Source organism: Macaca thibetana, chromosome X (genome assembly GCF_024542745.1).
Source record: "Macaca thibetana thibetana isolate TM-01 chromosome X, ASM2454274v1, whole genome shotgun sequence".
Classification (NCBI taxonomy): Eukaryota; Metazoa; Chordata; class Mammalia; order Primates; family Cercopithecidae; genus Macaca; species Macaca thibetana.
In genome coordinates this window covers 114,077,973-114,105,832 of record NC_065598.1, presented here as the reverse complement: position 1 = coordinate 114,105,832, position 27,860 = coordinate 114,077,973, and the positions used below count along the sequence as shown (strand labels likewise).

Here is a 27,860-nt window from a genome sequence, read left to right as displayed (position 1 = left end):
AGAAAGAGAGAAAGAAAGAGAAAGAAAGAAAGAAAGAAAGAAAGAAAGAAAGAAAGAAAGAAAGAAAGAAAGAAAGAAAGAAAGAAAGAAAACGTTTATATAGTGCTACATGCCAGACACTGTTCTAAGCACCTTACATTATTAGCTTATGTAATCCTCACAACAGCCCTATTTAGTAGCTGCTTTGAATATCCCCCATTTTACAGATGAGATGATGATAAACTACTGGGAAGTTAAGTCATTTGTCCAAGGCCACGAAGGTCATAAAAGTAGCAGTTGGGACACAAACCCAGGCAGTCTGGCTCCCAAGTGCATATTCTAGAGAGTCACTGTGCCCAGGCTGTTCTGAAGGTCATCAGTTGAAGACTGAATTGGGGAAGAATCCAGTTCCTTTGCAGACCTGAGTCACCCTTTGCCCAGGGATCTTTACCCTGGCTCTTTTGCAAAGCCTTCTTCCTGTTCTGCTTGAGCTCTAGAGCCCCTACGCTCCAGGGAGGCAGCCCTTCCTGCCAATTCCTGTCTACAGTACAACCCCTTCCCACCTCTCCCATCCCACACTCACCTTAAAACCCATTGGGCGGAGCTTACATGCTATTTCTGCATCATGCAGTGCGTTCTCATGAGACTCCAAGGTGAAATAAATCTGAGACCGATTGCTATAAAGCAAGTGGTCATTCGGAGCTGCGAAAATAAGAAAGAAAAACCCTTATTAACAGCCCCCAGTGCAAGCAGGTGTTAAATCCTGTATGAGTATGGATCTTGAGAAATGACAAGTTTTCTAGGACTTTTCTACTGGAGATCAAAAGGGTTAGGCTCTATTTCTAGTCCTAATATTGTCCTGCTTTCTACACCCCCAGCCAGTCTGGGCCTGAGGTTCCCCAGCTGCAAAGTCATTTTTGCCCCCGCTCACAAGCAGTTCATTAGAGGCCCCGTGGTGTCAGTGATGCATTAGACACTTTGACATAGATGAGATGTGGCTACACACAGCTAGGGCCTGGCAGCCTGGTTTATGAGTACAGTATTACCAACAAGAAAACAGGCCAGGTAGGAAGGAGAGAGAGGTGGGCAGATGTGACCCCTATCTGAACCACCAAGAAGACAAATCCAAGTTAGTTTTCCAGGTGGCAATGACTGATGACATTAACAACATCTTAGTCTACAAAGCCCAGCACATATGAAGATTCCCTGAAGAAAATGGAAATACATTTACATGGTCCCATCCTCTCATTTCACATGGTCAAATGTAAATGAACTTGGACAAGGTTTCTGGGAATAAGGTGAGGCTGGCTCTCACCAAAAACTCCGAATTACTAGATGTCAGAGCTGGACAGGCTATTAGAGATTATCTGGCTCAATCAACCCATTCTTCAGATGGGGAAAATCAAGCCCAGAGAAAGGAAGGCATCTTCTCAAGGTCACACAGCTAGCTGGGCAGTCACTGATAACTGGTCAGACTTTGAAGCTTTGAAGCTGGGATGTGGGGAGCAGGTAGGTTCCTTTTACTGAAGGTGTGTACAGTACTTGGAATAATGCAGACACAATGGCCATCTTCCAGAACAGAGAGCCTCCTTTCCTCTTAGAAGGGTAAAGCTGGCCTTGACATTTTCACCCTGACTTCTCTAAGGGGATTAACAAAGATGCAAGGAAGAACCTCCAGGGGAATGTGGTGGCAATAGGAGGGTGAGGGCAGGAAGGGGCTTTCCTGGCCCTTGGGGGGTGGCTAAGAGGTATGAAACCTGCCTTAGAGATCTGGAGTTAAGTGGCCTCCACCTGCCTCATTCATATTGCCCTGCTCTTCCCCAAGATCTGGGCTCTAGCTTCCTCTGTGGCAACAGGCTTTGATGGTTTTTTCCCCAGGGGTGTGCTGAGGGCTTGCTTGGGTGCCCATTACTTGCTCTTAAGACATTAGCAAATTGTTTACAGTCTTTTCTGTTTTTTCTCTTCTGCAGCACACTCCAGCCTGGTGGCAGCTCACAGTCCGCCTTGCTTGTGCACAGACAGGAGCTAGAGGGGTCCACTTCTCTAGCTGCCAGCTTTGCCCTGTCAGTCCTCATTCCTCCTCCTCCTCTCCCCATTACCTGTTGCAAGCTTGAGTGGAGATTCAACACGTGGAGACTCCGGCCCACACCCCTCCTCCACTCCAGAGTCAGGTCCAGGACACCCTCGGATCCCAGGGCCCTGCCTGCCCAGCCCTGCTGCCTCCTCCCCGGCATGCTTCGCCAGACACCGCGCCCCGCGACCGAGCTCCTGGCAGACTGCCCGAGCTGGGCAACACCGGCTGGCGGCTCAGCTGCCACTTCCTGGGTCCAGGCACGGTGGCTCGGAGACAGCGTCTCCCTGGTGAAATTCGGGTGCCCTAGTCTAGCTGGATATGTGGGACTGCCCACGTTGCCCTTGAAGCTGCAAAGCCCACCCAACCCTCCCAGGTGGCACTGGAAAGCGGGACAGAGGCGTGACCCATTCGTAGCCAGCCCACGGTCCCCGGGGATCCCCAAGCAGTTGCCGGGCCCGGCCTCCCGCCGGGCTGGCCAGGTTAAAGGGGTTCAAGGCGAGGGCACAGGCTACGGGTTGGCGGGGCGGGCGGGGAGGGGGGACATCTATTTCAGCCGAGGATCGTGTGATAGGAAGCGGTGACAATGAGTCACAGGGCAGCGGGGCGCAAGCGCTCCCCCTCCCCCCGCACACGCTCGTGGGATGGTTTCCGAAGCGAGCGTGGTGGCCCACTTCAGTTACCTCAGCGGTTACACAATCCCGCCCGCTCGCGCGGGGGAGGGGCGCCCGACCCGGGCCGCTCGCGGCCCTTATGCAACCAGTGCTCTCCTGACCTAATTCCACGCCGGACCCACCCCACAGGGAGCCGCGGCCCCGGAAGGGGCAACACCCGGTGGCGCGAGCTGTGGACGCAGGCGCCGACCGGACATCTCGGGCTGGCTACAGCCCGGAGGACCAGGCGCGAGTGCGAGGAGCGCGCGAAGTTCCTCTCCTCGCTGGGAAGGTGCGAGCAGGTGTAAGAGGAGGCCAGGAGTGCAGCGGGAGAAGGAGAGTCAGAAAAACAGAGACAGTGACACCGAGCAAGAAACAGTGACAAAGATGCAAAGAGACGGAGAAAAAGAACCAAAAGCAAAGAATGGGGACTGAGAAACAGGAACACAAAAGCTAACAGAAGTAGCAGGAAAAGACAAAAAGCAACGGAGATCAACACAAACACAGTGAAAGACAGCTAAAGCAGTGAAAACAGGACAAACTCAGAGACCCAGTCCCAGAACCACCCCTCCCCCACCCCGGCCACAGTCCATAGGTCCCCCGCCCCCTTTTCTGCCCTGGTCCAAATCCCATCTCGCTAGGGGATTTGTTCTCCCGCTCCCTCGTGTAGCCACCGAGCCCCAGCCCCGGCCCGGCAGCGCGTTGAACTCACCCAACTTAACTGCCTCGTTGTACTTGAGCAGCGCCGCCTCCACCTGGCGCTCGCGGTACAGCCGGTTGCCCTCGTGCCGGAGTTGCGACGCCCGCGCCGGGCCTGGGAACAACTTGCCGAGGAGGCCGCTGAGCACCACGTTGACTCGCAGCGGCGGCGGCGGCTGCTGCCCAGCCCGCCGGGATCCACGCGCCCGCCCAGTGGCCACCATCAACGCAGAGAGCTTGACCCCGCACAGCGCACAACGCCGGTCGGCGGCCCGCCCACGTTCCAGGCACAGTTTACAAAAGGTGTGGCCACACGACAAGGACACGGGGTCTGATAGAAACCCATGACATTTCCGGCACTTAAAGCCGTCCCACACCTCGGTGGCCGCCGCGGCTGCGGCGGCCCCAGCCTCTTCCGCCACCACGGCGCCGCCTGCAGTGTTACCCTCGCCCGGGGGCGCTGGCGCCAGCGCCTCGCCTTGCGGGACTTTCTCCGCCAGGCAGCGCACCAGCTGCTCCAGCTGCTCAGCCACCAGCTGCTGCCGCTCGGAGAGCTGTCTATACACCTCGAGGGCTTCCCGGATTCTCCCCCGGGACGCCAAGGCGTCTGCCTGCGTGAGCAGGACTTTGCTCTCCGGCGTTGAGGTTCCCGGAGACTGCTCTTGCTCTGGCTCCCGCGTCGGTAGAGGTGCCGGGCTCTCTGCAGCCGCCTCTCGGTGGGGGCCCATGTCTACTTGGGCCGCTGATGCCCCTCGCTCCGCCGGCTCCAAGTTGTTGCTGCTGACCTCGGCGGGCAAGCTCAGCATCTGTTCGGTCCGTAAGGACTCCATAGGAAGAGGGACACGGGAGGGGAAGAGGCGTCTAGGGACTGGGGACACGAAGCAAAGAGTGGCAGCTGGAGGAAATCGGGGCAGCCACCGCCGCCGTGCCACCGAGCTCCGGACCCTGCCGCGCCTCCGGGAGCTCCATGCCGGGCGCCCCGCGCCGCCTAATAACTGTCTTGTCTCAGCAAAGTGTTATATAAAACGGTACCACGTGACCTGCCGCCACGCTGCTCATTGGCCGGCGGCGGGGAAATTGTTACAAAACCAGACAGTTTTGTAACAGTGTTGCTCTTGCTTCTTTGGGCTTCGCTTTTCTTGGCTTCTTTTTGAGGTTGTTTGTGTTTACACGTCGCCTTATTCCTCCTCGCCACCTGGTTCTTTATCGGAAGTGGAGTTGGGGGGTGGGGAGAAACTCAGTGTCTTCTCTTGGGCTTCTCAGTCTCCAAACCCCACCCCATCCCACGTCCAAACGGGCCAGCAAACAGGTCCCCTCTGCCAGCCGCTGACCAGCGGCCCCCTACTCCTCCTAGGAGAGGCTGGTACCTCGAGGTGCACAGTCCGCGGGGTCTTCCGGGACGCCTAAGGCTTTCCCTTTGGGGGAGATGGCTGCTGTCAGGGAAAGGAAGCAGGTTGGGAGGGGTATCCATGAAGCCCTCCCGCCCCCTCCCCAACACACACACACAACCCAGCTCCAGCCCGAGAGCCCTGGGAGCCCCGCCTGGGTTTCTTGCCTTCTCTCAGGAGCCTCACAAACGTGGTAAATGCGGTTTCTGAGGGTGCTTGGTCTTCCGTGCCAAGAGCGACTCAGAGCAGCGGGTCCCACCGGCGCAGAAGTTGGGCAGCGCTCGCTGGACAGTGAGGAACTCGCAGAGAAGATGCACTTGCCAGCTCAGCCCTGGGAGGGAGATGCCCCGCCAACTCCCCTCCTTACCTCTCTCCCCTCAACGCCAGAACTAGCGCTGGGGCGGGCGGCGGGCGCCCAGCTGGAGACATACCAGGCCCGCCCCTGGAGCCACTGGCCGGATGCGCGCGGCCGGGAGTACCCGGCCTGCTGGGGTCGGTGGGTACTCTGGGGGCGTGCGAGAGTGGCAGGCGGAAGACGTTAACTGAGAGCGCTGCTCAGGAGAAAGTCCGCGAATCCTGGCACAGCCCAGTGACTGACTGAATAGCCTCCAGGTTTGTCGCTCCTGAGCGCTGCGCGGGAGGGGTACAACTGGGCACGAGCCTCAGTGCCTGGTTTACAATGGCTAGGGGACCTCGACGGTGTCCCACACACTTCCTGAAGGCGAGCAGGGTGGCCAACTGCACACTCTTTGCCTCCCTTGAATCCCCACATTTAGGATGGGAACTAAGCTCACAAATGAGCCAACAGAAAACGGTATGGTCGCACTGCTCCAAGCAGGGAGGCAGCGACTAGGCTTGCCGCTGGCTCAGTTGGCCTTCAGAGCCTGCAGGCTCTTGGGCAGTGCCAGGGTGCCGCCCCAGGGGCCTGAAGACCTATTGTTGCCTCCTGCTGCAGCCATCTCTTAGCTGGATGACCTTGGAGAAGCCAAACTTTGGAATCCATCATTTTTCCTTCTGAACAAATGTCAGAGCTTATCTTACTTGGGATTAAGTCATGTTTCAGAGCTGGGTTATGGCAGGCCCCCTCAGGGCTCTGCTTCTCTTTAGGTAGTTAAACCAGCCTTAGATCAACACCAAGGTCCCAGAGAATAGGTACTATGCAGCTAGCTGTAGAGCCTCTCTCTAATAAGACAGGACAGGGGGAGAGGGTCACAGGGCAGAAAGGAAGCATCATATAGGGGGAAAAAGACACACACACAGAAGAAGAAGAAGGAGAAGGAGAAGGAGAAGAAGGAGGGAGAGGGAGAGGGAGAGGGAGAGGAAGAAGAAGAAATAGAGAAACTAGTTGTAGCCAGGAAAGTATGAGGAACACATTGGAAAAATTGGCTTGAAGCCTTGGATCTGTCACATATTTGCTATGAAACCTTAGGTGGGTTCTCCAAACCTTAGTTTCTCTTAATCTCCAAGGTTCCCTCCAGCTCTAACCTTGAGTGGCTTTGATCCTAAGACCAAATTTCGTGTTACTTAAGTACAAATGACTAGTACTCAGTTACTTAAGTACAAATGACTAGTCCAAATGCTGTAGATGGTGGCTTTAACGGGGGTTGAGGGGATAGGAAGTCAATGGAAGGCTGTCCATTTAGTTGGGTCAGACCTGAGCTAGATTTTTTTTTTTTTTAGACGGAGTTTCATTATTGTTGCCCAGGCTGGAATACAATGGCACGATCTCAGCTCACCGCAACCTTCGCCTCCTGGGTTCAAGGGACTCCCCTGCCTCAGCGTTCCAAGTAGCTGGGATTACAGGCATGCGCCACCACACCTAGCTAATGTTTTTGTATTTTTAGTAGAGACGGGGTTTCTCCATGTTGGTCAGGCTTGTCTTGAACTCAGGTCCCGACCTCAGGTGATCCGCCCACCTCGGCCTCCCAAAGTGCTAGGATTACAGGTGTGAGCCACCACGCCCAGCCCCTGAGCTACATTTTTAAGATGTAGAAGTTGGAGGACTGGCTAAGAGGCGGAGGAGGTGGCCGTGCCACACAGTAGGGGAGAAGTTGGGGTTCCTGGTGACTTGCTCTCTAATTGAGGGGAGCTCTTTTCACTTCTCAGTTTCCCCTACTATCAAATGAGATCCCCAGCACTAATTATCTGCCTGCCCCTTCAGGCACCTGTGAAGAAGGACACTCGATGGGGAAGGTAGAGATTCATGAGATAGATAATGATGAAACCATCTTAATTAAAGAGCTTTACCCCTTTGACATATCTAAAAAATATACATATGTCTGTTACCCAAAATTGTTTCCTAGATGCAAATCTGGGATGTGCTTTGCTCCGCGGAAGACCTTGACAAGGGAATATCCCCTGGGTTGATTCCCCTCCCTTGCCCTGTTATGGTAGGGAGGCTAGGAGAGGGCCAGGTCAGGTAGAGAGTCACAGTCTTGCAGGCATGGAGAAGAGAAGCTCTCTCTAGGCAGGCCCTCTTGGCTGCCGGTGCACAAGGTTGACCGTGAGCTTGGTCAGGAATGTTAATAGCGTTCTGGATAATGCAAGGTACTCTGGTGTAAATGGCAGTACCAGCTACTCACTGACCAGACTCCATAGGGAATTTTACATTGTAATCAAGACTGCCCGTAGGACAACACCAAGTGGGTTTCTATTGAATGCTGAAAAACATTATCACAGTGGTTTTCTTTCTTTCTTTAAGTTAAACAAGTATTACCATTATATTGATATACATTTGTGAACCAATTCAGAAATCTCCTACTTAGAACTTCCTTCCCTCTGCTCTTACTAATTGGAGACTCCCTGGAATGAGGGGAAGGGGGAGATTAACACCATCTTTTTCAGGTGCACATATTCCCTTTGGAGTGTCAGATTCTCTAAACCTCCATTTATTTTGCTAGGCTCACCTTGTGGCTGAGGTTAACCAAGAAGAGAGAGCAAGGATTGAGCTGCCCCTCATTTTCAACTAGTAGTTTCCCAACTGGGCTCTTAAGAATCTCTCTGGGGCTCAGAGGAGACAAGCAGGCAGGCTTTGATCCTAGCTCCCTTCAAGCAGGGCAGTATTGTATCCATCTGTTTCACAAAAGTGAGCCTCCAGGTATGATTTCATTGAAGAAAAACTGTCCCTTACAATATCAAGTTTGAAAACCATAGCAATTTTTACACGTTTTCATGTATTTGTTGGGCATCTTCCACATACCAAGGACTGTTCTAGATACTGGAGACACATCAAAGCAGCAGCCGGGTGTGGAGCCTCATGCCTGTAATCCCAGCATGTTGGGAGGCTGAGGCAGGTGGATCACGGCAAAACCCCGTCTCTACTAAAAATACAAAAAAAAAAAAAAAAAAAAAAAATTAGCAGGGCATCATGGTACACGCCTGTAATCCTAGCTACTTGGGAGGCTGAGGCAGGAGAATCATTTGAACCCAGGAAGCAGTGAACCCAGGTTGAGGCAGGAGAAGCATTTGAACCCAGGTTGCAGTGAGCCAAGATCACACCACTGCACTCCAGCCTGGGTGAAAAAGAAAAGCAGCACATAACTCCCAGGCTCTCCCTCACATATGATAGTGCATCTTTCCCCACATACACACATCCTCGTACTGGCTTCCCATGTAGGCTAGAAGCTTCAGAGGGCAAGGACTAGTATATCTCCTCCAGTGACATAAGCAGGACAGTGCTTGAACAGATCTTACTGAACATGCCAGTGAACATTCTGGCCCTAGGAGTGTGCAGAGGGACAAGAGGAAACAGTTGGAATGCCATGCACTGTGGTCATTCACAAAGCAGAGACTGGGCACACAAATAACAAATGGTTGACAGTCTTGTACTTGGAAAGGACTGCTGAGCAACTCTGGGAGGAAAGAGTCCATTCAAAGCCAGAGACCTGTGGTAAGGTGTAAGCAACCCCGTGCACACATACACATGCACACACTCTATGCCTGGAAGCTTGGCCAAAGCATGCATTTGTTCTGTATTTGATAGTCTCATTTTATAAACTGGGGTGACCCATAAATCTGCAGTCCTTATGGGGGAAAAAAAGGAACCATGAACATTAATGGTATCAATATGGAAAGCAAGACCTCCCCTTGCTATACAGAGTAGCCAAAATCCACAACTGAAAGAAAGTTTAACTGGGCATGGTGGCTCACGCCTGTAATTTCAGAACTTTGGGAGGCTGAGGTGGGTGGATCAGTTGAGGCCAGGAGTTCAGGACCAGCCTGATCAACATGGTGAACCCCCATCTCTACTAAGAATTTTTTTTATAAAAAAATAGCTGGGCGTGGTGGCGCGTGCCTGTAATCCCAGCTACTGAGGAGTCTGAGGCAGAATTGCTTGAACCCAGGAAGTGGAGGTTACAGTGAGCCAAGATTGCACCATTGCACTCCAGCCTGGGCAACAGAGCAAGACTCTGTCAAAAAAAAAAAAAAAAAAGGAAAGAAAAGGAAGGAAAGAAGGAAGAAAGGAAAGAAGGAAGGAAGGAAGAAGGAAGGAAGGAAGGAAGGAAGGAAGGAAGGAAGGAAGGAAGGAAGGAAGGAAGGAAAGTTAGCTTACATGTCAGCTCTGGTTTCACAAATGAGGCAACTGAACACTAGAGAAGGCAAGTGACTTGCCACAGGTCATAATGAATTTGATACGGCCAAATTGGAAGTTAGGGTTCATGTCTCTTTGTTTATAGAATTTTTTCCATGTGATCTGAAAGCTAAAGAGCACAGAACATCTCCTTCTTTTTTTTTTTTTTTTTTAAGACACAGTTTCACTCTTTTGCTCATGCTGGAGTGCAATGGTGCGATCTTGGCTCACTGCAACCTCCACTTCCTGGATTCAAGTGATTCTCCTGCCTCAGACTCCCGAGTAGCTGGGATTACAGGCATGCACCACTGCGCCCAGCTAATTTTGTGTTTTTTTAGTAGAGACGAGGTTTCTCCATGTTGGTCAGGCTGGTTTCGAACTCCCGCATCTCCTTCTTCTTACTTATTGTAAGAAATTATTTCAGATTTCCCACCTACAAGATTTTCATCGGTTCAACAAATATTTATTGAACATATATTATGTGCTAATGGAGCTGCCATTTGTAGGGCAATAATAGGATATGACACAGTCCTTATCCTCTAGTAGCTAACTGAGGAAACAAGAGACAAAGATTTAAAAACTAACAGGCGGTCTGTAAGAAGTGCCAAAATTAAGGGAACAGTGTGTCCACGGAAGCCCTCAAAGGGGACAGACTGCAATGCAGTCTCATGGAAAAGGTGCCTTTAAGCTAGGTTGGAGAGGATTTAAATAGAGAAGTGAAAGACCACCCTGAGGCTCAATACCAGGGGACTTCCTTTATATTGGGGGATAGGTGGCCCAGGAAAAAGAGAATTCCAAGTAAGCCGGACTGGTCAAGTGCAGTGACAGGATCTCAGCTCACTGCAACCTCTGCCTCTCAGGTTCAAGCGATTCTCCTGCCTCAGCCTCCTGAGTAGATGGGATTACAGGCATGCACCACCACACCCGGCTAATTTTTGTATTTTTAGTAGAGACGAGGTTTTGCCATGTTGGCCAGGCTAGTCTCAAACTCCTGACCTCAGGTGATCCACACGCCTCAGCCTCCCAAAGTGCTGGGATTACAGGCGTGAGCTACCACACCCAGCCAGGAATTTGTATTCTTAAAGGCTATCCATGTGATTGTGATGCTCAGTTAAATTTGATGTTCACCCATGTAAAGGATGATGCAGAATACATTGGAGGAGTTTACCCCAATTCTTCCCTCCCTACTTCATCCTCAGTTCCTCTGGTGGTGGCATTAATAATTCTTCCCTACATCTTACTGAAGGGTAAACTGAGAGTCCAGAGACTATCAATGATGCGCACAAGGTCATTCAGCAAGTAGTGGAGATGCTGGCCTGTCAACCACTAAAAACAGAAAGATGGCAAGATACTATCCCAAGGAAGATTTTGCTTAATTTCTCTGCAAGACAAGTTAGACCCACTTGGTAAGCCAGGGAGTCTGTCACCCAGAGTACAGAAAGGAGCAAGTCTTGAGCTGCCAGATGTGTGGGACAGAGCCCAGGGCAAAGTTAGTCGCCAGGAGGTTGGAGTTCTAACTTTGCTGTGTGACTCAGCCCAAGCCACTTCCCATCTCTCTTTATGTCTGTTCTTCACCGATGAATAACAATGCCCAACGTCACTGTTGGAATTAGCTACCAGTGATGGAAAATGCACAGTGCAGTTAGTCCCGATGTGAAATGTGATTCCTGGGAACAGAAGGGATGCACAGCCATCTGTTAATTGTTATGAGTAAAATTTGTGCTGGCTGCTCTCAGAGTAAGCATTTTCTTCCCAAGAGGAGAGTGGGCAGGAGGCTTGAGCCTGGGCCCTGCCCTCTTCAGAGACACTCACTAATGTGGAGGCTCTAGAGGACCAGACAGAGCAGTCTGGTCATGGGAGGAAAAAGAAATAAAAGGCAGGTTATCTGGAGGGAAAGCAGCAAACATTCATCAGGAGCAAATTATCTGAAGGCTTTGGCAGGATTGGGAAATGGTTAGAATCAGGGCTTAGATCTTTTTATTAAATTGTAGTAAAATATACATAACATAAAATTTATCATTTTAACCACTTTTAAGTGCATGGTCAGTGGCATTAAATACATTCACATTGTTGTGCAACCATCGTCATCATTCATCTCCAGAACTTTTTTCATCTTGTAAAACCAAAATTCTATACCCGTTCAATATTAATTCCCCATTCCGTTTTCCCCCAATCCCCTAGTAAGCCACCATTCTACTTTCTGTCTGTATCAATTGGACTACTCTAAGCAGTTCAAAGAAGTAGATTCATACAATATGTGTCTTTTTCCAACTGGCTTATTTCACTTAGCATAATGTCCTCAAGGTTCATCCATGTTGTAGCATATGAGAATTTCCTTTTATTTTTTCTTGGAGATGCAGTCTCACTGTATCACCCAGTCTGGAGTGCAATGGTGCAGTCTCAGTTCACTGCAACTTCTGCTTCCCGGGTTTAAGCCATTCTCCTGCCTTAGCCTCCGGAGTAGCTGGGATTACAGGCGCATGCTGCCATGCCTGGCTAATGTTTTGTATTTTTTAGTAGAGACGGAGTTTCACCATGTTGCCCAGACTGGTCTCGAACTCCTGAGCTCAGGCAGTCTGCCTGCCTTGGCCTCCCAAAGTGCTGGGATTACAGGCATGAGCCGCGTCACCCGGCGGCAAGAATTTCCTTCCTTTTTAAGGCTGAGTAATATTCCATTGCATGTAAATCTCACATTTTGTTTATTAATTCATCTGTTGATGGACACAGGTTACTTCTGCCTTCTGGCTATTGTGAATACTGCTGCTATGAACATGACTATACAAATATGTCTTTGAGACCTTGATTTTAATTCTTTTGGGTACATACCCAACAGTGGAATTGCTGGTTCACACTGTCCTTCTATTTTTTTTATTTTTTTTATTTTTTGAGGAACCAGCATACTGCTTTCTACAGTATGCACCATTCTGCATTCCCACCAGCAATGCTTACGTAAGGGTTCCAATTTCTCCATATGCTGGCCAACTCTTGTTATTTTGTTTTTTGTTTTGTTTTGTTTTGTTTATAGTAGCCATCATAATGAGTGTGAGTAGTATCTCATCGTGGTTTTGATTTACATCTCCCTAATGATTAGTGATGTTAAACATATTTTCATGTGCTTTTTGGCCATTTTCATATCTTCTTTGGAGAAAGGTCTATTCAAGCCTTTTCCCATTTTTTTAATCAGTTTGTTTTTTTAAGAAAACAATTGCTGGCCGGATGCGGTGGCTCATGCCTGTAATCCCAGCGCTTTGGGAGGCCAAGGTGGGCGGATCACAAAGTCAGGAGATCAAGACCATCCTGGCTAACACGGTGAAACCCTGTCTCTACTAAAAATACAAAAAATTAGCTGGGTGTGGTGGTGGGCACCTGTAGTCCCAGCTACTCTGGAGGCTGAGGCAGGAGAATGGCGTGAACCCGGGAGGCAGAGCTTGCAGTGAGCCAAGATCGCGTCACTGCACTCCAACCTGGGCAACAGAGTGAGACTCCGTCTCGAAAAAAAGAAATCAATTGCTGCTGAGTTTTAGGAGTTCTCTATATATTCTGGATATTGATCCGTTACTGGCTATGTGGTTTGCAAATATTATCTCCCATTCTGTGGGTTGCCTTTTCACTCTGTTGATAGTTCCCTTATCTGAAGACTTTGGCAGGGCATGGATCTTGAACTTGAGAAATCTGGATTCAAAATCTGGCTGTGTAACATTGGGCAAGCTATGTTTTCATCTGAAAAATAGGGATGATGCTTATAATAGAACCTTGCTTATAAGATTGCTATAATGATAAGTAAATGAGATTGTACATGTAAAATCTTACCGCAGAGCCTAGACCAGGTTAAGTGCTCAATAAGTAGTAACCTTTGTTACTATTGGGCTTAAGAAGGAGCCAGAATAATGTACTTGAAATACTATATTCTTTATTATCAAATGGATGAGTATGCCAACAATAACTAAGCAAGCAATCTGAACACAATAACGTTACATAATACTTAACACTTGTGTAGCAAGTTGCAGTATACAAAGCATTTAAACATGCATCATTCATTCAACGAGCTCCACTGGGGGCATAATGATGAGTAAGACACAGTGCTGCAGAAGTGAGTAGGAGAAATCAACAAGGCAAAAAAGGCCGTTTAATCAGGCTGATGAGTGTTAAGAAGACAGAAGCATAGGGTGCTGCGGGGGTGTGACGGGGGAGACACAGAGGAAGAGCAGTTCAGACTGGGGGAGGGTTTCCCAGGTGGGTAATATAGATACAGAATATTACAGCGTTAGAAGAAGAAAAGGGGGAGTGGGAGCTGCAAGGCACTGAGTGTTCTGGGAACAACAAGAAGCTAGTGCAAAGGCTGGAGGTGAGAGAAGCTGGCTCACTCAGGAACAGCTGTTAATTACCGCTAGAGCTTAGAATTTAAGAGGGAGTAGTAGTGTGGGATGAGTCCAGAGAAACCAGCAGGTGCCAGATCATGAAAGGCCTTGTAGACCAGGGTAAGGAACTGGGATTTTTATTATAATAACAGAGACCTATTGAAGGGTTTTGAGCAGATGAGCTACGTAACTGGGTTTGCCTTTTCAAAGGATCTCTTTGGCTACAGTGTAGAGAGCAAAATGAAGAGGACTCAGTTAAGGAGAGAACAGAGGATGGAGAGAAGAGGCATTTAGGGATAAGAGCAGATGTGGAGACTGACTGGATGACCTCAATTGATTCTCTTTGGTAGTAACTTAGATATTAGCATCAATGGAAGTTGAGGAAGGCTAAGTGATTTGTACGAGGTCTTACAGCTTAAAGAATTCAATTAGGACTCTGGCTTTCCACCTTGACATCTTTTGTTCGCTTCATCAGAAGATGCCATTAGACGGGGTGCTAGGTCTTTGTATGTAAAGCCACTTCACGGAATTCAAGTCCCATTTCCCCATTGACTTCTATGCAGGAAATATTCATTTCAGAGGTATAGTACTTTATCTAAATGTTGAACTGGTCACCAATGTACTATGTTTTGGAACACTTGAGCTTCAAGTCACTCTTTTATCTTCTATTCTACTTTTAGTGTTTAATGGGCAGCAAACCCTTCCATTCCAGGGAGGCTCATATAAACAGGCCAAGGCTCAGGAAAGAAAAATGGGCTTGCGTCCTAGTCCAGACCACTAATTAACTGTGGGATGTAACTAGTCACTTTCTTTTTATAAACTTATATCAGAAAACCCCGGGGAATAAACAAGTGCTTATTCACTCAAATTCAATAGCTTTATGAATGTCTTTTAAAATAACTGCCCTTTCAAACTGTGACTAGCAACTCTCTCATCAATCTATTTGGTAAATTGGGTCTCTGACCTCATAATACACTTATACTTGATAGCGATTTTCCCTGAACGCTACTGTTTGCTCACCAGGGAGTGTGTCCCTGCCCTGTAATTGCTGAGCATGGTGTTATCAGACTCAAAGTGTCAACCAAGATATATGGGTATGTTTGTTTTTTCTGAGATACTTGTACTGCTGATATACTTTTGGAGGGGGAGGGCCACTCACTGAGTTAGAAAACCAGTAAGAAGAGAAAAAATGACTGAGGAAGGAGTTCAAATTATAGTTTATGAAAAACCCAACTGATATGCCCATCCTGAGACATCAATAAGATGATGAAGTGTCTCTGTGAATGACAAGGCCCTGCACACACAGAGGATATTAATGATAATAATCTTTCTTCGAATCCCACAAGGTAGCTGAGTCTGTAAGTGAAAAGGAGCCTGTGGTGGTGCAGACTTGCCCAGAATCAGGGCCCAGTGGGGCTGCAGTTCCTGCTCAACAGGAAGGATGGAGCCCTGACATGTAACTCCAATCCCAGGGGCTGAGCTCAAGGTCACAGAGCCTGTGCAGTGACCCCCATGGAATGTGGGAGTGAAGGTCAAATCCCAAGAGAGACCAGCATTCCAGACTGTCCCCTACCCCTCCCGTGGCTTCCAGGAGCAGCAGGAAGTGCTGGGCTTGAGGACTGTGGGCCTTACCTGGCCTGGAGGGAGATGGCACTCCTGCACTGGTGTTTGTCTTTGGAGAGCACCCGCAGCCTGCTCCGGCTGTGACACAGTAGACTAGGAGGCCAGCAAGGGACCAAGTCACTCCCTGTATGTGGGGGGCAGGGGCAGGGTCTCCCCTGAGGGGTGAGATCCCTCGTTGTCCCCAGCCTCACAGCAGAATCACACTAGGCCGGAAGAGCAGAAACCTCACGCGAGGCCAGGGAAACGATCCCAAGAAAAAGGAAGAGGGGATAGCAAGGCCCTTTGTAGGCAGTCAAGCCCTAGGCAGGTAGAAGAGAAACACCATTCATGGTGATAGTGATTCCAAAGCCTTTTGAGTCATTCAGCAAACATTTACCAAACACCGATCTGGTGCAGAGCCCTGTGGCAGGCTCTGTGGGTGTTACAAACTTGAGGCAGGCGTAGGCGTTCCCCCCAAAGGGCCTTCTTAGAGGAGCTAAACCATGTCCACACATATCACTGTCATTCAGGATGGCCTCTGGTGAGGGTGGTGGGGGACAGATATAGAAAAGTAGGCTGCCTGGAGGCGATGAGTTTTGAGCCAGGCTGTAAAGGAGATCTTTGGGCTGGTCTTCCAGGGGTGTTCCCTACCATCCCAACATTAAGCGGAAACCTCTGCGGGTTGTTGTGCCTTTAAGTCTCTCCCTCTGTTCCACCCTGACCCTGATATTGGGTCTGCAAATGGAAAGGACTTGGCCACTTCTGTTGACTGACAGAGGGAGTAGGGTGGGGAAACAGAGCACCTTTCCCTAAGGAAAATTGTCATCATCATCCAAATGTCTGTCTTCTCATCTAGACTAAACTGGGGCAAGCCACAAGTCTTAGGCAACTGTGAGTCCCCAGCCCCTAACACAACTTCAGGTGCATGGTAGATGTTCAATACATGCTCACTGCATGATTGAATGAGTAGAGTCTAGAGTGTTTGTCTTGCAGCTTTGAGTGGACAGCCCTGCTCTTCATGACCTGGGAAGACACTTTTTGCTTTCTATGAAAACTGTCTACCTAGGAGGATTTGATTTTGCAGTAGGCATAAAGACACCTTATTCGTCATCCTCCTCACCATAGAACTTCCATTAAATCTTCTATATCTGTCCTGTAGGTCTTTCCTCTAGACAGGACAACATCCCCTTCCTTCCTCCCTACCACAAGGCTCAAGTGTTGTGTTTTTGTTGTTGTTGTTGTTGTTTTTCAGCCAAGAACCCTCTGAGGCTTCATGTACATTTTGACATAAGTCCTGTGGAGACAATGTCCTGCCTCTACTGCCCTACCCAGTCAGGGGCTGCCTATCTTTTGAAGCCCAAGTCCCTCCTCCTCTGGGAAGCCTTTCTTGAGAAAAGGCCACACACTGTGACCCTTCCTGACTCTCTTGACTGCACAGTTGAGTAAGTCATCATATTATAGGTAAACATGGTTGAGTCATTTGAGTCATAGAGATGTTTCATGTGTAGCTTTTTCTCCCAAATAGATGGTGATCCCCCTGTTGCCAGATATGGTAGCACTGACTTCTCTATCCCCGGTAGTGTCTCCCAAAAGACATTCTGCATAGGTATGTGGCAAATACTTGCTTGATTGAGGGGAAGGCAGATAACTGATCTGAACCTTTCAGGGATTGTCAAGTCACACATATTTCCTTTTTCTATGCCTGATTAATCAACCTTCTGCTATCAAGTTGTGCCGGACGTTAGACATGAAACAATTCTGTCTCAACTGCAGATTAGAAATCAGGAAATCTTTGGTTATAGTCCTGACTGATGTGAACTTTGGCAAGCCAGTTAGCTGCCTCAGTTTCTTCAATTAAGAAATAGGGAGACTTCCACTTCTGGCTAAGATGGAGCAACAGGGTTTGCATTTACCCTCCTGAATGAAACAACCAAATAGAATCAAATAAAGACAGACGACATGAAGTAAGTTTTCAAGGCACTAGATATTAATAGTAGGTGATGAAGGATGGTGATCCCAGGAAGATGGGAAACAAACAAGGTGAGCCCTATGAATGCCCCAGGTTATTTTTTAACAGCTTTATTGTACTATAAGTCGCATACCATACAATTCACCCACTTAAAATGTAGAATTCAGTGGTTTTAGTATGTTCACAGATACTGCAACCATTACCAATTTTGGAACATTTTCATCACCTCAAAAGGAAATCCCATGCCCTTTGGCTATCCCTGTTCTATTCCCTATTCCCTTCAGCCCTAAGCAACAATCTACTTTCTGTCTGTATAGATTTCCCTATTCTGGACTTTCAAATTAATAGAATCATACAATATGTGGTTTTTGTAACTGGGTTCTTTTACTCCCAGTTTTCAAGGTTTATCCATGTCGTAGCATGTATCAGCAAGTACTTTATTCCTTTTTATGGCCAAATAATATACCACTGTACGGAGATACCACATTGTGTCTATTGATTCATCAGTTGATGGACATTTGTGTTGTTTTCACCTTTTGGTTATTATGAAGGATGCTGCTATAAACATTCCTGTACAATTTCTGTATAAGTTTTTGTGTGGACGTATATTTTCCTTACTCTTGGGTGTATACCTAGAAGGGGAATTGCTGGGTCATATGAGAACTTTCTGTTTAAACTTTTCACGAACTGCCAGACTGTCTCCCAAAGTGGCTGCATCAATTAACCTTCCTGTCAACGATGTAGGACGATTCCAATTTCTCCACACCCTTGCCCATACTTGTTATCTGACTTTTTAATTATAGTCATCCTCATGGGTATGAAGTGGTGTCTCATTGTAATTTTGCCTTGCATCTCCCTGATGATGTTGAGCAACTTTTCATGTGTTTATTGTCCATTTGTACATCTTCCCCAAAGAAATGTCTATTCAGATCCCTTGCCCATTTTTAATTGGTTTGTCTTTTTATTATTGGGTTTTTATATAGTCTAGATACCACTCCCTTATAATATTAATGAACTGAAAATATTTCCCCCATTCTGTGGGTTGACTTTTCACTTTCATGATGGTGTCCTTGTTTTACATTTTGATGAGCTCAAATTTATCTATTTTTTTATTTTGTTGCTTGTCCTTTTGGTATCATAAATAGCAATTCCTTGCCAAAGCTGAGGTCATGAACGTTTAATCTTATGGGTTTTTTTGTTTGTTTGTTTTGTTTTTTTACGGAGTTTCACTTTTTGTTGCCCAGGCTAGAGTGCAATGGCACCGTCTCGGCTCACTGCAACCTCCACCTCCCAGATTCAAGCGATTCTCCTGCCTCAACCTCCTGGGTAGCTGGAATTACAGGCGCCTGCCACCATACTCGGCTAATTTTTGTAATTTTAGTAGAGATGGGGTTTCACCATGTTGGCCAGGTGGGTCTCAAACTCTTGACCTCCGGTGATTCACCCTTCTTGGCCACTCAAAGTGTTGGGATTACAGGTGTAAGCCACCGTGCCTGGCCATATTTAGGTTTTTGATCCATTTGAGTTCATTTTTATATATAGTGTGGGGCATGATCCAACGTCATTCTTTTCTGTGTGGCTATACAGTTGTTCCAGCACTATTTGTTGAAAACACTATTCTTTCCTCATTGAATGGTCTTGGCACTCTTGTCAAAATCAGTTGACCATAGACACATGGTTTTATTTCTAGACTCTCAATTCTATGCCATTGGTGTATATGTCTATCCTTATACCACTACTGCACTGTCTTGATTACCATTTGTTGTAAAATTTGAAGTCAGGAAGTGCGAGTCCTCTTACTTTGTTCTTCTTTTTCAAGATTGTTTTAAGTATTCTGGGTCACTTGCAATTTCATATGAATTTTGGAATCAGCTTGCCAAATTCTTTCTTTTCTTTTCTTTTCTTTCTTTCTCTTTCTTTCTTTCTTTCTTTCTTTCTTTCTTTCTTTCTTTCTTTCTTCTTTCTTTCTTTCTTTTTCTTTCTTTTCTTTCTTTTTTTCTCTCTCTCTCTTTCTTGCTTTCTTTCTTCTTTCTTTCTTGCTTTCTTTTCTTTCTTTCTTTTTTTTTTTTTTTGACGGAGTCTCGCTTTGTAGCCAGGCTGGAGTGCAGTGGCACAACCTTGGCTCACTGCAACCTCCGCCTCCCAGGTTCAAGCGATTCTCCTGCCTCAGCCTCCCGAGTAGCTGGGATTACAGGCACGTGCCGCCACGCACAGCTAATTTGTGTATTTTTAGTAGAGACAGGGTTTCACTGTGTTGGACAGGATGGTCTCAATCTCTTGACCTTGTGATCCACCTGCCTCGGCCTCCCAAAGTTCTGGGATTACAGGTGTGAGCCACTGCACCCAGCCAGCTTGCCAATTTCTAAAGAAAAGCTAGCTGGGATCTTATAAAGACTGCATTGAATCTGTAGATTACTTTGGGAAGTATTACCATTTTAACAATATTAAGTCTCCTGACCCATGAACATAGAATGTGTTTTCATTTATTTATACCTTCTTTAATTTCTTTCAACATTGCCTTGTAGTTTTCAGAGTATAATTTTTGTATTCTTTTTCTTAAATTTATTCCTAAATATTTTATTCTTTTTGATATTGTAAATGGGATTGTTTTCCTTAATCTCATTTTTGACTGTTTATTGCAAGTATATAGATAAACAATTGATTTTTATATATTGATCTTATTTCCTGCAACCTTGATTGACCTTTGTGTGGATTCCCTAGGATTTTCTACATACAAGATCGTGTTATCTGCAAACAGAGATACTTTTACTTTTTTCTTTTCCAGTTCAGATGGCTCGTATTTCTTTTTCTTGCCTAATTGCCCTGGATAGAACTCCCAATACAATATTGAGATGCTGACATCCTTGTTTTGTTCCTAATCTTAAGAGTAAGTCATTCACTCTTTCATCATTAAGTATAGTGTCAGCTGTGATTTTTCCTAGTTGCCCTTTATCAAGTTGAGGGAGTTCCCTTCTGTTGCTAGTTTGTTGAATATTTTTATCATGAAAGGGTATTGGGTATTGGATTTTGTCAAATGCTTTTTTTTTTTTTTTTTTTTTTTTTTTTTTTTTTGATGGAGTCTCACTCTGTCACCCAGGCTGGAGTGCTGCAGTGGTGCGATCTCGGCTCACTGCAGCCTCCGCCTCCCGGGTTTGAGCAATTCTCCTGCTTCAGCCTCCTGAGTAGCTGGGATTACAGGGGCCCACCACCACGACTGGCTAATTTTTGTATTTTTTAGTAGCGACAGGGTTTCACTGTGTTTGTCAGGCTGGTCTGAAACTCCTGACCTCAAGTGATCCACCGGCCTTGGCCTCCCAAAGTGCTGGGATTACACGTGTGAGCCACTGCGCCCAGCCTGTCAAATGCTTTTTCTGCATCTACTGAGGTGATCATGCGAATTTTAGTTTTTATTCAATTGCTGTGGTATATTGATTTTCAGATGTTAAACCAACTTTATGTTCCTGGGATAAATCCCACTTTTCTTCTTTCTTTCTTTCTTCTTCTTTTTTTTTTTTTTTTTTTTTTTGAGACGGAGTCTCACTCTGCCACCTAGACTGGAGGGCAGTGATGTGATCTCAGCTTACTGCAACCTCTGCCTCCCAGGTTCAAGCAATTCTCCTGCCGCAGCCTCCCAAGTAGCTGGGACTACAGGTGTGCGTCAACACGACCAGCTAATTTTTGTATTTATAGTACATTTTGTATTTTTAGTACATTTCACCATGTTGGACAGGCTGGTCTTGAACTCCTGACCTCAAGTGATCTGCCCGCCTCAGCCACCCAAAGTGCTGGGATTACAGGCGTGAGCCATCGTGCCCAGCCAAATCCCACTTTTTATACTGCATTGTTTTCTTTGTGTTGTTGGTTTCAGTTTTCTAGTATTTTTTTTTTTTTTGGATTTTTGCATCCATGTTCATAAAAGTTATTGATCTTTAGTTTTCTTTTCCTGTGATATCTTTATCTGATTTTGGTATCAGGGTAATATTGGTCTCATAGAATGAGTTGGGAAGGGTTCCATCATCATCTATTTTGGGATACTTTGTGATGATGAACTGGTGTTAAATTAACCCTTTTTTTTTTTTTTTTTTTTTTTGAGAGGGAGTCTCGTACTGACTCCCCGGCTGGAGTGCAGTGGCAGGGTCTCGGCTCACTGCAACCTCTGCCTCCCGGGTTCAAGCAATTCTCCTGCTTCAGCCTCCTGAGTAGGTGGGATTACAGGCTTACAGGCGCCTGCCACCATGTCCAGCTAATTTTTTATTGTCTCTGAGACAGAGTCTCACTCTGTCGCCCAGACTGGAGTGCAGTGGTGCCATCTCGGCTCACTGCAAGCTCCACCTCCCGGGCTCACGCCATTCTCTGGCCTCAGCCTCCTGAGTAGCTGGGACTATAGGCGCCTGCCACTACGCCCAGCTAAGTTTTTATATATATATATATTTTTAGTAAAGATGGGGTTTCACTGTGTTACCCAGGATGGTCTCGATCTCCTGACCTCATGATCTGCCCACCTCGGCCTCCCAGAGTGCTGGGATTACTGGCGTGAGCCACTACACCCGGCCAATTTTTTGTATTTTTAGTAGCGATGGGGTTTCACCATGTTGGCCTGGCTGGTCTTGAACTCCTGACCTCATGATTCGCCTGCCTTGGCTTCCCAAAGTGCTGGGATTACAGGCATGAGCCATTGCGCCCAGCTAAATTAACTCTTCTTTAAATGTTTGTTAGAACTCAGTGGTGAACTATCTGGGCCTAGAGTTTTCTTTGTGGTTAGTTTTTTAAAATTACTAATTCAATCTCTTCACTTGTGATAGGTCTATTGATATTCGTTTTTTCTTTTTGAGTCAGTTTCAGTAGTTTCCATCTTTCTAGGAATTTGTTCATTTTATCTAATTATTGATGTCCAGTTGTTAATAGTATTTCTTTATAATCTATTTTATTTCTGTAAAGTCAGTAGTAATGTTCCCTCTTTAATTTGTAATTCTATCAATGAAATCAACCCAATAGTCCCAGAGACAGTTTTTGTAGATAAACATAGAAATTGATCCTTTTGTCCTTAAAGCTTGAAACTTTCGTTTGTTTCATTTGCGTTCCTTCCTCAGGAAAAGACCCTCAGGCCTCTCAAAAAGTATCAAACAGCTGAAACTCAACAGATCACCACATCCAGACAATGAGGTGCCAAACCACTCATTCCTCATGATTGCTTCCTTACCCCTCCCTAGTTCCTGATTTCCCACACAGTTACATTTCTTCCCCACTAAATAAACCCCTAATATTAGTCAGCCAGGAAGATGGAATTGAGACTGATCTCCCAACTCCTCAACTGCAGCACCCCCCCACCCCCACCTTATTAAAGCCTTCTTCCTTGGTTATATTCATTGTCTCAGTGAGTGGCTTTCTGTGCCAGGAGCAGCAGGATCTAGACCGAACCTCGGGTGTTTTGGTAACAGTAATTTGAGTCTTCTCTCTTTTCTTCTTGGTCAATGTAGCTAAAGGTTTGACAATTTTGTTAATTTTTTTCAAAGCAGCAGCTTTTAGTTTCATTGATTTTTCTCTATTGTTTTTCTATTATCTAGTCTGTTAATTTTCACTCTAATTATTCTCTTCTTTTCACTTGCTTTAGGTAAATAACACTGAGTAAAATGTTTCCTTACATTATTTGTTTTTGTTTCGGCCTACCTTCCCTTCTTTGAAAGCTATCACATTCAATCATTGGGTAAGCTTATGTTAAGTTCCTTTATTGCTGCACTATATAAATTAAAATGTCAAGTTAAAACAATTTCTGTAAAGACAGAGATGGATGTCTAGCTTCTAGAACCTTGCTACTAAATATGTGGTCCATGTATCAACAGCATCAGCAACACCTGAAAGTGTTTTGGAACTACAGCGTCTCAGGGCCTCTGCGGACCTGGCATCAGCAACACCTGAAAGTGTTTTGGAAATGCAGAGTCTCAGGGCCTCTGCGGACCTAGTGAATCACAATTGCACTTTAACAAGATCCACAAGTAATTCCTGCACACATTAAACTTTAACATGCACACTGCTATTGAAAGCAGTATTATCAAAGAAAACCAAAGTGATGATCTAGATAAGCCTAGAAGCCCATGTAATATTAAAGAGCCTAGGCCCAGATTTTGGTTTAGAGAGCAATATGGGAAGAAGCTGAGCTTCGTTTAAGGTAGGACCAGGCTTAATTCAATGGCTTGAGACTGTTGCACGTAAACTGAATAGAACACCAAAGGCTGGGCTGGGGAAGGAGACTAGAAGTCACAGGGGCTGTGAGAGAAAGACCTCTTGGAAGAGCAAAGATTGAGTGGTGGCAGTAGAAAAATAAATAAGGGAAAACCTAGTTCCAGAGGGATACAAATATTGTAATGGCACTTATATGGATTTTTAAAACACTTAATACAACTTATATATGCTTATTCCATGGCAGACTGGAATAAAAACATTTAATCAATTTATATATATACACATGCATGGGAATGATCATACATACATACATATATATATATAGAGAGAGAGAGAGAGAAAGAGAGAGATGTGTGAGAATGATAAACAGCACATTTAGGACAGTGGTTACCTCTTGGAAGGTATATTAGTTCATACTGCATAACAAATTAACAAATTACCCCAAAATTCAGGAGCTCAAAACATAATCCAGACATGGCTTCTCTGAGTCTTTTGCTTCAGGGTTTCTTCCAAGGCTGCAATCAAGGTGTCAGCCGGGGGTTCAGTCTTACCTGAAGACTTCACCAGGAGGATCTGCTTCCAAGCTCACTCACATGGTTGTTGTCAGGATTTGGCTCTTTGTGGGCTGTTGGACGAAGGACTCGGCTCTTCACAAGGTGTTGGCTAGAGGCTTCCCTTGATTCCTTGCCATGTGGAGGAATCAAGAGCGTAGAGCATCTCACAACATGGCAGCAGGCTTCATCAGAATGAGCGAGGGACAGTGCTAGCAGGATGGAAGTCAGTCTTTTGTAACCTAATTACAGAACTGACATCCCACAACTTTTGTCATATTCTGTTCATTAGAAGCAAGTCACTAAGTCCAGCCCACAGTCAGGGGGAGAGGATGATACAAGGGCACGAATACCAGAAGACAGGGTTCACTGAGGGTCATCTTTCAGAGCTGCTAGTAAAAGCAGAGGATGGTGGGGCATGGCGGCTCACACCTGCAATCCCAGCACTTTGGGAGGCCGAGAGAGGTGGGTCACTTCAGATCAGGAGTTCGAGACAGCCTGGCCAACATGGTGAAACCTCGTCTCTACTAAAAATACAAAAATTAGCTGGGTGTGGTGGCAAGCAGTAATCCCAGCTACTTGGGAGGCTGAGGCAGGAGAATTGCTTGAACCTGGGAGGTGGAGGTTGCAGTGAGCCAAGATGGTGCCACTGCACTCCAGCCTGGGTGACAGAGTGAGACTCCATTAAAAAAAAAAAATTTAAATAAGAGCAGAGGATGTTAGTAAAAGAATTGTAGTTGTAGTTGTGTGGGTACTTCAACTATGTCTGTAACATTTTCTTGCTTAAGTGAGCACATGGGTATTTATGATGGTTTTTATAGACCATTTGCAGGTCTGAAATATTTCCTAATAAAGAAAAAAGAGAAAAAATTAAAGTTCAGTGGACCTAATCTCTGAATCTGTTGAAGATAGTTGTTCAGAGAAGGGGAAGGGTCCAGGGATTTGAGGGTTGGTAGCCTTGTTTCTACTTTTAGTTAAGGCTTCCTAGGTACTCTCTAGTTAGCATCAATGCCTTCTCCCATATTATGCAATACTATATCTCACAGTCTGTCTTACATTACTGTTATTTACATATATATATGTGTGTGTACTGTTGTGTGTGTGTGTGTGTGTCTGTCTATCCCCCTCCTAGGGATTGTCAGGTTCTGGAAGGTCCCAAGTAGCTACAGGCGTCCGCCACCACGCCCAGCTAAATTTTTTTGTATTTTTAGTAGAGGCAGGGTTTCACCATGTTAGCCAGGATGGTCTCGATCTCCTGACCTCGTGATCTGCCCGCCTCAGCCTCCCAGAGTGTTGGGATTACAGGCGTGAGCCACCGCGCCCGGTCTAGGTGGGGCATTTCAACACGAAAAGGACCCAGGCAGCCCTAAAGTAGCAATCATGACTGAAAGTGCATGCTTGGATTTTTTTTTTTAATCTTGATATTAGAAGGACAACAGAAATTATAGTAGTTGTAGTTGGTGAAAATTTCATTTTCTGAAACTTTAGGAAGTTCTCGGTGAGGTTGGAAACACTAGGCATCATTGTTCATGTCCAGAAACGGTGTTAATCGTGTACATACTCAGAATGCAGTTTCCTCACAATATTAATACGCTTTATGATTGCACTACACATGATCCATGTAGCAGAATAAAATCCATCACTTTAGGATAAACTGTTAATAGCCGTTGAGGGGAAATAAAGATGACAGCTGTGTACTAGTTCTGTACAACTTACAGTGGCATCTTCCCCATTTCCAAAATAGTAATTCCAAACTTTAAGCAGAAAATTCAGTTTAACTAAGTAGACCTGGAACAAATGCCAAATATAGTACATGGCCCCAATTACCATTGCCATATTCTGTTTCTCTTTCAGAAGAAAACACATCTAGGGCTCCACTACAGATCTCTTCTTAAGAATTGATATAGTAACCGGCCGGGCGCGGTGGCTCATGCCTGTAATCCCAGCACTTTGGGAGGCCAAGGCAGGTGGAGCACCTGAGGTCAGGAGTTCAAGAACAGCCTGGCCAACATGGTGAAACCCTGTCTCTACTAAAAATATATATTTTAAAAAATTAGCCAAGTGTGGTGGCGGGCACCTGTAATCCCAGCTACTTGGGAGGCTGAGGCAGGAGAATTGCTCGAACCCGGGAGGCGGAGGTTGCAGTGAGCTGAGATCGCTCCATTGCACTCCAGCCTGGGCAACGAGAGCAAAACTCAGTCTCAAAAAAAGAAAATAAAGAATTGATATAGTAACCTTACCTTCTTCTCTTGTGAAAGAGAAATCTTTCAACAAACACCCTACCTCCTGCTTGCCCCTTGGGCCCAGAGCACAGAGCATGTCATTTTGGAAGGGTTGCTGGCCCACACTGTTTCTCTTTGCAATTACTTTAATTCCCCCAAATAATCCCTTGACTTCTTTGAACTTCTCAGAAGACAAACTGAAAAGGTAAGTGTGCAGGAACATATGTGTAACCACATTGTTTCATACTACACTTACTACTTCAAGTCCATTTTCTTCACAAAGTGAAGCCTTTGCAGAATTCATAAAGGAGGGCCTGAAATAAGCCCTGAAAGGGTTTTAAAGTTCTTAAAAGTTCACAGTCTAGTGCAGTGGCTCATGCCTGTAATTCCAGCACTTTGGGAGGCCAAAGTGGGAAGATCGCTTAAAACCAAGAGTTGGAGACCAGCCTGGGCAACATAGCAAGACCCCATCTCTACAAAAAAAGTAAAAAATAGCCAGGCATAGTGGTACAGGCCTGTGGTCCAAGCTACTCAGGACGCTGAGGTAGAAGAATACCTTGAGCCCAGGAGGTCAAGGCTGCAGTGAACAATGATTGCACTACTGCACTCCAGCCTTGGCAACAGAGCGAGACCCAAGTCTCAAGAAAAAAAAGTTCACAGAAATAAGATTTACCAAATGTTCAAAAATAATTATGATGAATCACAATCGTGAAGAAACAGTTTTCTGTCTTTATTACAAAGTTATTTTTAAAGTGTTTCTTCATGAATCATACCAAATAACTGATTGCAATATATATTGTCATCATCATAACTACTTCTGAGAGAGAAAAACTCTTAGTTAAAAAAAGGAAACCAATATTTTAATTGAAAAATATTTTCTGGGCCGGGCGCGGTGGATCACACCTGTAATCCCAGCACTTTGGGAGGCCGAGGCAGGCGGATCACAAGGTCAGGAGATCAAGACCATCCTGGCTAACATGATGAAACCCCGTCTCTACTAAAAATACAAAAAATTAGCCAGGCATGGTGGCAGGTGCCTGTAGTCCCAGCTACTCGGGAGGCTGAGGCAGGAGAATGGTGTGAACCCGGGAGGCGGAGGTTGCAATGAGCCGAGATCGCAACACTGCACTCCAGCCTGGGCGATAGAGCAAGACTCCGTCTCAAACAAAAAAAAAAAGGAAAAATATTTTCTGCACATTAAAATAAATGACACAGTAATGAAAGAAACAATATACTTCCCAAATGTAGATTATGTCATTATTAAATAATACTCTTCTTAAATTTTGATTCAATTTTATTCCATAGTAGAGCTGTAAGCTATTTTGGTAAACTGGCAAGCCCTTCTAGATTATTCACTTCAAGGATCAGAGCAGCACTATATCTTTGTTCTTGAAAGTGGGATTGGTTTTTGTTAAAGATAGAGACATATTAATGATAGAATCTGTGAATTACCTGTCCGGAATGGATTCTATTCAGAGTGATGCGTGGTACATTGAATACTTTCACAGGTATTAACATCACGTACTATTACTTTGTTTAAAAAACAAATGGGGCCAGGCGTGGTGGCTCACACCTGTAATCCCAGCACTTTAGGAGACCAAGGCAGGCAGATCACAAG

The 27,860-nt window shown here is 46.0% G+C and overlaps 2 protein-coding genes across 4 annotated transcripts in view; both read right to left on the bottom strand.

The window, feature by feature from the left end:
• Positions 1-4,399, bottom strand: part of LONRF3 (LON peptidase N-terminal domain and ring finger 3) — a 50,351-nt gene extending 45,952 nt beyond the window's left edge. Inside the window, exons 1-2 of one of the 3 annotated variants that reach the window (XM_050776097.1) lie at positions 3,416-4,399; positions 563-681 (exon numbers count right to left, since the gene is read on the bottom strand). In XM_050776097.1, coding sequence (XP_050632054.1) covers positions 563-681; positions 3,416-4,232 — 936 coding nt within the window. In that variant the 5' untranslated portion in view covers positions 4,233-4,399. Of the gene's footprint in view, positions 1-562; positions 682-3,415 lie in introns of those variants that run through there. The other 2 variants (XM_050776096.1, XM_050776098.1) reach the window with 2 other exon arrangements.
• The window catches only part of NDUFA1 (NADH:ubiquinone oxidoreductase subunit A1), a 970,503-nt gene that overhangs the window by 924,349 nt on the left and 18,294 nt on the right, over positions 1-27,860 (bottom strand). The gene's annotated exons all lie outside the window — the stretch shown is intronic.